At 36.4% G+C, this 14,045-nt stretch overlaps 1 protein-coding gene across 2 annotated transcripts in view; it reads left to right on the top strand.

The window, feature by feature from the left end:
• The first annotated feature begins 1,570 nt into the window (after window positions 1-1,570).
• ROS1 (ROS proto-oncogene 1, receptor tyrosine kinase) overlaps window positions 1,571-14,045 on the top strand; it is a 75,016-nt gene continuing 62,541 nt past the window's right edge. For both annotated transcript variants that reach the window (XM_072408803.1, XM_072408802.1), the window contains exons 1-6: window positions 1,571-1,908; window positions 8,550-8,607; window positions 9,245-9,393; window positions 10,375-10,510; window positions 11,835-12,042; window positions 13,409-13,485. In XM_072408803.1, coding sequence (XP_072264904.1) covers window positions 1,837-1,908; window positions 8,550-8,607; window positions 9,245-9,393; window positions 10,375-10,510; window positions 11,835-12,042; window positions 13,409-13,485 — 700 coding nt within the window. In that variant the 5' untranslated portion in view covers window positions 1,571-1,836. The remainder of the gene's footprint in view (window positions 1,909-8,549; window positions 8,608-9,244; window positions 9,394-10,374; window positions 10,511-11,834; window positions 12,043-13,408; window positions 13,486-14,045) is intronic.

Raw genomic sequence — 14,045 nt, 5'->3', positions numbered from 1 at the left:
TAATGTTGAGGCGATGGGTAGGCAATGGCCATATAGTTTGCAGCCCCAACTTTCTGCCCTATCCTGCCTCCCAACTTATGGACCCTGTCCTCCCCACTGCTCCACTTTTCTGGTCCATTTGCTGCCCCTCCCACTATAACTCTCTGTATCCTATCATTTATACCACTTTTTTCCTATACTGTTATATTTTCTTATCTCTGTGCCCATTCTACTCTTTATTCCAATGTTCTTTTCCCCTTCCCCTCACTTCAAATCTCTGTTCCCCATTTTGACCCCCACTCTCTGTTTTCCACCACTCTCCCTAACCATTCTATTCCACTCTCCAACTGTTTGTGCCTTGTTCCACCTTCTGCCCCCTCTTCTGCTTTATAATCCAACTCTCTGTGCCCTAATATTTGGCCTTCTCCTACTCCCTGGGTCCTATCTTAATTTACTTTTCTCATGCTGCTCCCTCATCCAACCCATCCTTCTCCCATCATCTCTTGTACCCATCCTACTTTCTTCTCTAACTCTCTATGCCACATCCTTACTGGTAAAACCTTCTGAGCCCCATACCACCCCTTCAACATCTACAAGCCATCCTGTCCTCCACACCAATTCTCTATGCTTCAATCTGTTCTCCAACCTGTTCTATGTGCCCCACACTATCTCTAATGTATTTCTCCCATTCTCTCCACCTCTCCTAACACTTTATATGCCCTATCCTGATCCTCTATCTATACCCCTCAACCCATGTGATCAAAGAAGAACACAGATAAAGCAACTGATTTATGTCATTTGTCAGGCAGTGGGATCATTTAGTTAAAAACTTACATACTCTAGTTTGGAAACATTCTTGGAAAAAGAGAATGGCCAGAATTCTAACTCTGTATGGTCTGTGAAGGAAGGTATCCTAAACCTTGGGAATCTCAGATCTTCCTAATATTATTCTCACTAAAGGATTTCAGAAGTTAAATTTTGGCAGAACAAAACATGAAGATATGTGCATGTATTGCCGATATGTACTGAATAGGTTTTTGGTAATATTTTTATAATATAATAAATACAATATAATATAATAAATAAATATAATATAATAAATACTGTATAATAATTTTTCCCTAGACATTTAGGAATGGCCTTAGACACCTTGGCTATGGTATCTGTGGAACACCACATTAATATCATTTTTAATGAACAGGATTTTTATAGCACCAGCATATTACGCAGTGCTGTACATTAAATAAGGGTTGCAAATGACAGACAGATACATACTGACGCACAGAAACACAATATAACACAATTAGTAGAAAAGTTTATATACACAGTTATACTGAACAGCCATTGTTGGTGCCTGCACAAATTCACATAAAGTATTAGTATTTCCTTCTTTAGCATGCTTCCTTGAGATGAGTCCAGTTGTTCGCTTGCAAAGAAAGCTATGCAACTCAGTGGATTGATGAATAACTTGGAAGGCCACTAAACAGTTTTATGTCAGATTACCTGGGGAACTTTAGTCATTAGGGGGTGTGACTGTGTACATTAAGATTAAAACAGAGGAGATAGGTTCCATCCTGGGATTTATTCAAAAGGTCTAGCTATTGGAGGAGAAAAGCTTTCTTTGTGCAGGTTTTTAACATCCCAAGTTCTTTAATGACACTCTTTAGATATATTCACATTTATAGAGAATATAGGAAACTCATTTTTCATGGTGTCATGAACACACAAGGAGTCCTGCTTCGTCTACAGTAATTGTATTTTGTGATCTATGTTTGATCCACAGTTGTGTATCATTTTTGAATATACCTTTGGAATGTTGTGAAAACCTAAAGTTAGGTCTTGAAGCGGACAGAAGATATGTACAGTATTCTCTGCACAGTAGCTCTGTTAATCATTGGAGACGGGTTACTTTTAAAGACATATGGCCAGGTATGTTGACATTTCTATCATTTTTGAAAGATCAATCAATACGCAGGAAAGAAGTAAAATAATGATTATATATATATCATTAAAATGTGTGATTGTATATGAAGAGTAAAGGCAGAAATATTACCTGCGGAAGCAATTCTGATGTAAAAAAAATTAGTAGCATGCTGTGTGTTTTGCTTCACAGACAAGTAATTCAATAGCCATAATGTGTTTTCTTTAAGTTTTGTATAGAACAGGAGAGTTGGAAATGGTTTGTGTGTCTTTGTCCCCACTGGGTAGATGTATCCTTTCTGTTCTGGTGGTATTTTACCAGTGGACCCGTATCAGGTTGTGAGATGAAATGTCCCAATGGGTACACATGTTTTCCTGACAAGTGACTGAAAGCGAATTTTCGTGTTGTGTCTCCATGCCAGGGTGTGCATTCCTCCTGACCCTTGAACTCTGTGTTACATACTACTAGCCATTCTATTCTGCATTACATGCCATTCTCTTCTATCCACGTTACATTAGCAGCTGCATCAGTTGTGCCCAAACATCTGCTTTTTAAAGCTAGAATTTACATACAAATTAGGAGATCCCCTTGGGCTCAAAGTAAACAAATTATAGGCTTCTAAAGCTGAAATGTCAAATGGCTGCTTTATTTTGAGACTGCATTGTATCTACTATTGTCCACACCCCCTTTATTGCATAAAAGATCAAAGTATTTTAACATTATAATATTATTTGAAATTTACATGGATTTCTTTTTTTTTATTCTTTTATTTTATCTTTATAGAAATTTTCTATAGTATGCTTTTTTAGGGAATCATTTATTTTGACCTAGTAATGATGGCTAAGTACTGATATTATCATTTAATTGATTGTTCTGTGTTAAGACACTTTATAGAGCTTTTGGCTGTGGTAAAATTTTGTTGATAACTTCTGATTGCTCAAATATTTGCCTTAGTTTATTGGATCCATCTCATCAAGTCACAAACTCCTTTTACAATATATATCCAAAACTAAAATATTTTGCTAATTTTGAATACACTAGAAAATGGTTAAAATCCTTGGTATTTTTTGCCATATACCATTTAAGGGAGGGGGAATTTCCTTTGACTTGCCCTGTAGAAAAACAGGAAGTGAGATTGCATTTCTCCAAAGTGACAAGGTAAGATAAATTCTCAATAAAAAATGATCACTTGGACAAATGTCCCCATCAAAGGCAGACATAGGGAGGTGCAAAGTGTGCCACTGCATAAGAGCCCGGGCCGAGCTTTCCTAATTACATGTGCAATAAAATAAATGTGCATTTAGCAGGCAGTATACCAACATTTAGATATCTATAGAAGGTTTTTGAAAAGGGATGTCTGTTTTTTGTGCTTTGATTCTTTTCCTATTTTTTGTAATATTTAAATCAAATCTTATTAATCATTATACCTGCATTATTTTAATATTCAACTTTTTTGGGCTTTATTGCCTCTCACTATTAAAAATAATGGTCATTATAGCAAATAATCATTTTAGCTTAGTGAATTAGCCTTAGCTCTTTGACTTCTTTTCTGTTACTTTCAGTATATTTCCAGACATACATCACACATTGGGCCTGATTCATTAAAGCTCTCCAAGACTGGAGAAGATGGAGAACCTGGGTGATCCAGCCAATAAGGAATGGATGGTCAGGATAAAAAAAAAAAAAAACATTTTTCAACTAACAGAAAACTTTAGGTTTGCTGGATCACCCTGTGATAGTCATATTTTCCAGTCTTGGAGTGATTTAATAAATCAGGCCTAATATTTGCAGTTGAGAGGACATAAACATAAGTCACGTTCTACATACCTGTAACCTGACCCATGCTGTATAATGATCTACCTGGAACTTCCTCCAAACTTTCTACTTAAATTTTCTTTGGTGGCATCATTAGAAATCTGAGCTACTATTGATATTTTCCTATTTTCTCTGTGTGCCAGTATTGGTTGACTTTTATCAGCTTGCAATTCTATTCAAAATGTTATAACTACAAAACCCACTTGAAAAGGTAAATGTAGGTCTTCTGCACCTGTCAATGAATTTCAGATAATCTCAGAAGCATCCTAAACCAATGTCAGCACAGGCACCAACATGTCATTCATTATTTACAATAGCCCCTTCTCCAGGGTCAGTTTGTCAGGAACTAAATTAAAAAATGTGTATTTATTTTTGTGAGAGAACATTGAGGAATCCCAGACAGATAGTAGTATAACATGTAACATGTATAACACCTAATGCAGATAACATTTTTGGCAGGATCTGAATCCATGGAGAACTTTACAGCAAGAGTGATTACCCAGTAAACCATGATTAGGAATCATTACAGAAAGCAGTAATGAACATTGGTCTCTGATTGGAAAATGGTCAGACTGGTAGCTCTAAATATGTGTACAAAAAGTTTATTTTTGACATACACCTTTTCGATAGGTGTCTATTATAGTAATGATTTTTAAGGTAAAGGGGAAATTTGAACTCAAAATATTTGAATTAGATCCAATTCACATACTTAACTTAGGCATTACCAAACAGCAACAAATGCACAATCATATCAGCTATGTATTTTTTTTTGGAAATTGTTTGCAGTCAATCTGTGTAGAGGCTGCTTGTGTATCATGGCTCTAAGTATTAATAATTGCAGACCCAGCTCTATACAGCACAATGAAGTGGCTACAAATGAAAGCATTCTGAGAAAAGCATGAAATGTAGCCACAAGTATTATCAATATGCACTTCACAGCAATGGATAGAATATAACTATGGGAGTTTTTTTTTTATTGAAGAACAGTAACATGTATCATTTGGAAAAAAAAACATTTGTTTTATACTTTACTTTACTTTTTACTGTAGTACCTAAATCCAACATTCCTGCATTACTGTCTCCCTCTACTAATAATCCCATCTACATTGCCACATCATAAACCTATCCAGTGCCTTTATAGTACCCTTAATCTTCATTTCTCCGTTTAAGGTATCACCTTTATAATGAAACTGGTGAGCCTCTACAGAGGGGGGACTGTTTCTGGTCACAATTTTAATGTTGTGTGTCACAGTAATTGATATGACTTTGCTTTGCCATGGTATAAATTGGGCTAGTTCATTGCTGTAAGCCAGAACATTATTAATGTACTGTGCAAGTGAAAGGATCCAAAGCCATCTGCACCTGGAAAGGTCACAACAAATTAATATATTCTGGCTATTGGTGTCAAACAAACATCATTATTAACAACATTCCTTTATTAACCCCCTCTACAGTGCAAAGCTAAATTCAGGTGTTGTAGATATATTGTAGATATATACCTATTTATATATTATATGTTCTTTATATACCAATCCTCACAGGTTATAGATGTAAGAGTGTTTAAACTGAACACCAGCTTTAAACAGCAAATACACAAATGAAAAGAAATTGTTTTTCTGTGTATTCAATCCCTGTGATTTATACAGCTCTGCCACACAGCACAACCCCATCTGAAAACTAGTCCAAAATGTTCTCTGACCTAGCGTAAAAGTACTAAAAATACTTTTAAAACAAAAAGCTGCTGTACAGGAAGAAATGTCATATTTACTGGCACCTATTAATGGAATACTTGCTGCAGACCTATATCACACTAGCACACTTTCTGAGATTTGGGATACCTACATCCTTCATTGTGCTCCTTTGGTTTCTGTGATTTTGTCTTGTAGGAATGTTGGGGCTAGTGATAGGAATTACATGGCGCAGCAGATAATTTCCCTTCTTTGTTTTGAATTGGTCAGGGTAACACTTGCAGGACTTAAGCTGCAGGACTTAAGCTGCGTACACATCGTGAAAGATCCTTTCCAACGAGAAAAATTGCAGGTGTGTATGCAGCTTTATTCTTCCCTTAGCCTGTGTTTGGATAGTGAAATGAGAAGCAGCTCCCTGTTCAGCTTGTTCTCTTTAGAACATGAGTATTGCAGCTCAACTCACTATACTGCTTCTCCCACTCTAAGTTTTACTGTATAGGGTCTATAAAAGGGTAATGCCAAATTAAAGTACTTGAATGCATTAAAAAATAATAATGATGCCTTACGAGGCACGGGCAGAAAAGTGGCTAACACTTGGATTTACTGGTCGCAATTCATGACATCCAACGAATATCATAATTTTTTTGCTCTCCCTTAAATTCTTGGTACCCTGCTCAGTCCAACCTCGCAACACCTCCATGGATTGGTGGAATTTTGGCGGTTATGCTCATATAGATTCCCCACATAAGTAACCCCTCCACTTAAGGAGCCCTTTACTCCACCCCCCAATCTCCCCTTTTAACTGAACTATTCCCCCCCCCCCACACCCTTCTACATACCTTTAATATATGTTTTCCTTTTTAATGATTAGTTCTCCATGTCAGTTTAGTCTTGTACTTACATGATAGGTCTATAATAATTGGTTTGGAGTATCCTTCAACTGATGCAAATGTTGCACATTTATGCTGTTTTATATTGTTGTATATGTTTTCATGTTCCCCCTTACCTTCATTTTCTGTACCCCCTCCCCTGAAAGTTTTAAATAAAGAATGTTTTTAAAAAAAAAATAATAATGATGCATTTTAAATACAGAGCTACATTAATATACCTGTCTGAAGTTCAGCTTGAATAGATAACTATACTTTTACAGTAAAGCACAATAATCCTCTGTCCAACACCTGTACTTTAAAGTAGAACATGGCACTCCTTATTTAGATGCCATTAGGTAGATATAATTAATGCAGCCTGCTGTATATTTAAACATGCACGCTGGCACACAAGAAAGTAGACCCAGTTCCAATACAGAGCAATAAAAGACAGGTCTGCTTCACTGTGTTTATATAGGAGGATGGGAGCCAGGAACACAATAGGCAGCGGTGATTATATCTAATAGTACAGCTCAGATAGGGAGTGCCATTTACATATTTTAAGTACAGATGGGAGGCAAAGGATTACTGTACTTATTGTAAAATGGGAACTAAACCTAATAGTAATATAATTGTGACCAGGCATGTTATTGCAAAACGGACATGCTATGTAAAATAAATGTACCTGCCAGTTTGTAATTATTTAACTAAACTCCATTCGCCCCTATTCTGGGTTCCAGGTCTTTGGGCCACCTTGATTGACCCGGCCAGAAAGACATAACCCCTGTGCATACTCAAGGGAGTTCAATCTCTGGCAGCCAGGTATGCTGGGATTGTACACTGGACTGCGCATGCACAACTCAATGTACATTATAGAGGATTGTGAACAGACAGGTAAGTTTGTTTTATTACAGAAGAGACATAATCTGTCCCTTCTGCAGTAAAGAAACCTGCTTTCTCACAATTTTATAATAATAGGGTTTTATTAGGTTATAGGAAAACATATTTTATTTTCAATAAGATTGTATCACTTTGATGTATTTGTTATGTAGGGTTTAGATAGGGTTTGCTGTTAAAGTTCCTCTAGCTTTCTTTCACAGGATGAGCATCCTTGTTTAGATTTTTCATGTATAAGCTTAGTTTCATATATTCATTGTATAGTATTCCAAAATGCCAGACCGAGCTTGCATTTGCTGTCAGCAAATGTCCACCCTACTGTCCTCATACTTGTACATACAAGGAGAAGGTATATAAACAAATTAGGATGATCATATTTGAGGTATTTTCTTGCTGCAGGATTTACCAATGACCATCTTGGCATAAAGGGCATTGTATGGAGCTGGTAGGCCTTTTATTTCATGGTGCCAGTTACCCTGTACACTTCTTCTTATTTCACAGTTGTTGTTACCTATAGGAACCATTCTTTATCTAAAAACTATAAAAACCCTGTGGGATACATTAAAGATTCCGGAAGGATCATATCAACATGAGCTCTACCTACATCAGAAAAAGGGATGGGAAAAGACCAAGGCTCTCTGCATTTGAGGCCAAAATACTGTAATTGGCAGTGTTCATCAGATTTAGCTTAACCACCTGTTACACGGAGTGGGAAGAAAGGGCCGGGAGCCAGACATACTTGTGGCTGGTGGCATGGGGAAAGAGCCTATACCCCACAAACATATCAGGGGTAATCAGAGGGTGACATAGTAGGGGGAAGCACAGCTCCGTAGATCAGCTGCCTAAGATGGATAACTTAGACAGGTGGGTGTTTAGTTTATGTGTGTTAGTGCAGAGGTCCGGAGAAAATCTTGGTGGTCCACGGCTCTGGCCGGTGCGCCCCCCCAGTTGGGTCAGAAGAAAGAGTGCACCAGCCAGAGCCACGGACCATGTCTGGTGGTTTAGTGTGGTTTGTTTTTGCTGGGGGGTGAGCACTGACTGATACATCCAAGAGCTCTATATTTGTGCTATTTACATGTTATATGCTCGATGGTTATGTATTCTTCATTTACTGTATTAATATCTTTATAGCTTTGCTTATTATTATTCCTCTGAAAGCATGTAAAAATAAAGATAGTTTTGGTAAATGTCCATATGTTTATTGGGAACATGCCCGCACAGAATCTTGCACCTAATAGAAAGTAAAAGTACACCTTCAATGCACTGTATATTATTATTTTTTGGAAATTGTTTTCTTTTAAAATATTTGTGCAAATCTATATAATATAATAGATCAAGCTGGAACAGATAATTGATCGTGGTCTCTTCTATACATTTCTACAGATTTCACCCTGTAATGGGCCCTGCTTTAATGTAAGTGACACACAAGTCTACACAGAAGGTGTGTATATCTCTACTGAATAGGAGTCCTTTTATCTCTGAATTAGTGGATTGTAACATAATCTTTTATCAGCTGCTTGTATTCATTTCCCTTTCCTCTTCTTAGCAAATAGACTCCCACAGCAATATTACAGTGCAAATAAGTAAATGAAGAAAACATTGTAATAAGAGAAAAGCTAGATGCTTTAGAAGATGATTGGTGGTCAGCTTTGATTTCACTTAATATGGGTGATTTTTTTAGACACTTTTTTTTTAACTTTTTTTATGATTTGAGGATTATTTTGATTTTTTTTTCTTCATGTTCTCTTCCACTGAAAAAAAAACAGCTCTCTTCCAGCCATGTCGATCTAATGACTTTATTACTTTCTGAGTTACTGAGTTACAGACCCGGGATTCTCATTTTTTAATGTAAATGCTTGAACCAGGCCTCTGACTCTAAAAGTGTTGAAGCCAGCTAGTGGTGGAAAGGCCTGAGCACTAACCTCTGAGCCACCCCTCTGCTAGCTTACTAAAACTTATTTATCGAATATGTATGACACAATTAACCTACTCTCCTTTATACAAAGAAAATTGAATACATTTTTAATTGTTTTCTTTTTATGGCAATTTCAGTTCCTTTTTTTTTTTTATTATTGCAGACTGCGTTATTGAACCAACACCCCCATTTGTGTCCACTATTGGGTCACACAATATAACGTTACGATGGAAAGCGGCAAATGTATCAGAAGTAACCTATATAATTCAGAGTAAATATGTCAGCATTCCTGGTGAATGGGAATATACTGAGGTAGTGTACTTATCCTTTACCGATATGGGCATTATGGTGAACCATTTGAAAAAAAGTAGTGCAGAAAACATCAATATAATGAGATTTACTATGAAAACGACCATTAACAATTAGTATAGCCAACTATTTTATAACAGATCATCTTGGGACGTCTTGGGAGTATTGTCGTCACTTCTCAGGGATGTGAGAGTTCATGCAAGTACAACTTGGGCAAATCATTTAGTCGAATGTAACTAATATTATACATATTGCTGGCCAAACCAACATTTAAACTATTTATTGCCCATATACTTTTTCTAACTGCCCTTTGTTCCAATGCAATGTAACCTGTGTAAAAAAGCACATTACCCTCTATATCACAGTATATTGCTGCTAACAGCAGCAATTGCACGGTTAGGTCATATCTTGTCAGTTTATCTTTCACACAGAATTTTCCTGGCTGGTTTATTTAGCAAATATGGACTTATCTTTTACTGTCCATATATCAAAGAGGCATTCTTCTCACAGCAGGGAACAGAGTTTAACACTTTCAGTTAGTGCATGTCCCCATTCAGAGAGAAACCTATCAGTGTACCCATTTAATTTACTTATTTTTAAACAGATTCTATTTCTAAAATCAATAATGCTACAAATAATTCTAAGAGCAGAGGGAAAATGTTGGCTTTAACTACATGTGAACATGAAAACACCAAATGTGAATATTGTCATTTTTTTCATGAATATGTATGTATCAATGATATAATTTGACAGTTTTATCTATACTTGTCATACAGTGTTTAGTTTACTGATCTACTAGGTCTGCCCCACATTTAATGAGTGGATTGAAACATCAGTCATTTATTTTTTAGCTGTTTCTATTTGTGTAATAGTTTTCTTTGTCTTCTAAGATTCAGGACAATGCATTTCTCCCTAATATAAAATTGGAAAAACTAACATGTTTTGTTGTGTGGTTTTGCATTTTCACTTATTTTTCAAATACAGCCTGTAACAGAAACATCATATACAGTGACTAACCTGCAGCCCTACACTGAGTATTGGTTTAGAGTACTATGGATCATTTGTCAGCTGCAGTATTATTCTGCACCTAGTCCTGCCTACAGGACACTTCAAGATGGAGGTAAGAATGAAATTCCTAATACTTTTATGGCTTCATTTTTTTTTTTATCACATACGTTACATAAAGATGTTTTGGAATTGGGATCAGTGAACTGATCTTCAAGTTTTTGCATGGATCATGTTGATTTGCAGATTCATATCTCTGTACATAGATGGACCCTAGGCACCTTAGCAGTTTTTTTTATTACTCTTCTGTTATTTGTCAATCCAGTGTTAAAAGATAAAGAAAGAATACTAACATTTATTAAATATCACTGGGCCTGATTTATTAAAGCTCTTCAAGGCTGGAGAAGATACACTTTCATCAGTGAACCTGGGTGATCCAGCAAACCTTCAACAGATTTCTTAAAATAATTGCTGTTTGTTAGCAAATGTTTTCAGTCCTGGATCAGATCCTTGTTTTTTTTGTTGCCCAATTAATTGAAGGTAAATTATACAAGTAAAAGGTTCAATGAACCTCATTGCCTATTTACTTGGGGAGGGCATAGCAACTTGAGAATTCTGTCTCTCTGCGACAGTAAGGCTAGGTACACGTGTGCAATTGTTCTCATCCGATAATCGGCTCCGGGCCGATATCGAACGAGAATCTGGCGTGTGTCCGGTGCTTGTTGTCGATCGACTGAACGACCGCCCTGGCGGACGTACATACGATGGACGACGAACAATCGTAATAGAAGTGAAGGGAGAGAGAGGGCAGTGGGGTGCCGCTCTGTCGCTCCCCCCCTCCCCTCTCCATAGAGCAGAACGGTGCTGTATGTACACCGCTCGTTCTTGCATCGCGCAGTCATTAGTCGTTGGAAAGGATTGTGAAGGATCCTTTCCAACAATAATTATTACACGTGTGTACATAGCCTAAATGAAGGAGAACTTGTTGTGGAAAAGATTTTTTTGATATGAGGTTAATTTGATTGTCCCCTGTCTGATACTGAAAAGCATACAGGCTTGTACCAGCAATAAACAATAAAAAAACTAAATTGAAGAAATCCTTTAAATGGAATCTGACTTCTATAGTTTGTTATATTGAACAAACAGGACGAAACTCCTAACAAGATTGTAATTCTGCACATCATGCATTCAGGTTGGTAAACCAATAGTAAGAGCTTTGAAGGTTTGTGGTTAAAAGAAATTTAAAAAGGGAAACAGCTCTATTCCAGATGGCAGGAGATGATGAAATAAATTGCTGGCCAATCAAATTTTAGTTTCACTCTATTCTTTATATATATATATATATATATATATATATATATATTGTATTTTAACAAATATTAAAGCACAATATCCAGTAAAACTTACTTGACTAAAGATTATATCCATGTGATTTACAGTTCCTTCTGCTGCACCTGTGATTGAGACCCTTGACTCCTCTAGCAGTCGCACAATTGAGGTCAGTTGGCTTCCACCATTGTTCCCAAATGGACCAATCATTGGGTATAACTTAAACCTTTATACCACGGGTAAAACAGAAAGATCCATCTCAGTGACTGGGAGACAGGACTTCCAGTTTTATGGAACAAAGGCAGCAACAGTCTACAGGTAATGTGTACATAAAGTGTGTTAGCAAAATCTTACACCCTAATCCACACAAAAGACACAGCTCCATGCAAATCCTAGGACAGCACAAGCAAAATTGTCAGACCAGAATTCTGTTTAAATTCATATTGAGTGGATATAAACTATATTTTGAGAATTTAAGTTGGTATTCAATCAACTATTTCCTTTACTGACTTTCCCATTGATTCTGCCTCTCTTTGTCCATACAGAGCACAGATACATAATATCCAACTCTTATTATTGTAATATGTAAAGATAAACTGTGACCAGACTATTTACATTCAAAATTTACATAAATAGTTCTATAACCGGTTCATTGTGTTGCAATGCTTCCTGGCAAGGATTATAAGTTTATTGATATATTTTTACTTTCTGGACCTGCCCTTTATTCACAATCAAGCACTATAAACGTAATAATTACTCTATTGATTTCAGGGCTCTGTTTATTATCAAAAACCTGGCTTGTTTATTAGCCTTCATTTCTGCTTAAACAAATGGAGTGATAAGGCCAGATATATGTTCTAGAACTTTATTAAGAGCAGCCCAGAAGAAAACACTAAAATACAAAACAGAGAAAACTAAATTAAATGTGTTAGGGCTTTAAAAGTACCTCCTATGTTGTAGGATCACATGTAAATTACTTCATGTTCAAGGTGATTGAAGCAGTGCTAATATACTTGCAACTACAATAGAGTCAAGTACTGTGCGATATATATTTGTTTTTGCACTAACAGGTTCATTGTCAGGAAAAGCTTTAATGAATTCTACATTCTCTGGTCCAAGCAGAACTGATTACCTTATGTGCTTGGACCAGGGAAGAAGTGAGGGTAAAACCCACAAAACTTTGTTCTGGAAATATAAATGTTAGTGCAACATAAAATGACTTTAGCCATGTTATAATGTACCCCAATAAAAATAATTTACAGTCTGTTTGCCATGGAGTACCTTAGTTTGATGAAAGTGCCTAACATTGCAGAATATATATTAAATTCTGCCTTCTAAAGTAATGGAACCTCCTGTTAATGCACAATGCTACATGTTTTACCAGACAGTAGGAGAACTGAAACCCCTTCTCATCAAGTTTTATAGAACTCATCAGTTTTCAGATGCTATGCTGAAGTACCCAAAACCAACACTTCCAGAAATGTTGATCTGTCATATCCTACAGTGTTCTTTGTGGTTTCACTGTCTGTCCCATATGTCACTGCAGGATGCAAGCAATATAGATACCCTCCTTGGTATGTGATTTTGGCACTTGTAATAGAGAAACGGCTTTTAGGATATATTAACTCTTTCAATGAATAGCAATGAATTATTGAATACTTATTTTGTGTTATTATTTTTGTAGATTTTCCATCAGTGCTGTAAATGAGCAGGGAGAAGGACCTGCAGCAGAGGCTAATGTGACCACTGCAACACCACCAGGTATAAAATAAACAAATAAGAAACCTAGAAACAGGCTACCTATCTAGATTCTCAGTGAGCTAAAAAAACAGGGGAAGCAAGTGAGGGAAAATGAAGAAGAAAAAGAAAAGGAAGAGTCAGGCAGAACATGTATTATGTAATTAATTTTATTACAGTCATGTGAAAATTGTTGTGTAATGTTTAACTTGGAAAGGTTAGACATGTTACACTAATTACAACATTGATTGCTGTATTTGTTATGCAATAACGAGCTTGTGTTTCCAAAGAAAATGAAATAAAAAGCCTAAAAGAAAATTAGAACAACTATCAGTGAAATAAAAAGCTAATGACTTATAATATTCAGTCTCTTTTTTAATGAATTGCTTCACACTCACCATTGTTCTGATCTGATAGCCTTAGTAAATCTTGCAGCTACTTAAGCTACGTACACACTTCCAATTATTATCGTCGGAAAACGAACGACGAACGTTCCTGCACGATATACACGAACGATCGTATAGCACCGATCCTGCACATAGAGGTAACGACACGATCGTTCGTAGATATTGTACACACAATAG

This window comes from Pyxicephalus adspersus, chromosome 4 (genome assembly GCF_032062135.1).
Source record: "Pyxicephalus adspersus chromosome 4, UCB_Pads_2.0, whole genome shotgun sequence".
NCBI classification, from domain to species: Eukaryota; Metazoa; Chordata; class Amphibia; order Anura; family Pyxicephalidae; genus Pyxicephalus; species Pyxicephalus adspersus.
This window is presented reverse-complemented; position numbering and strand designations above follow the sequence as displayed.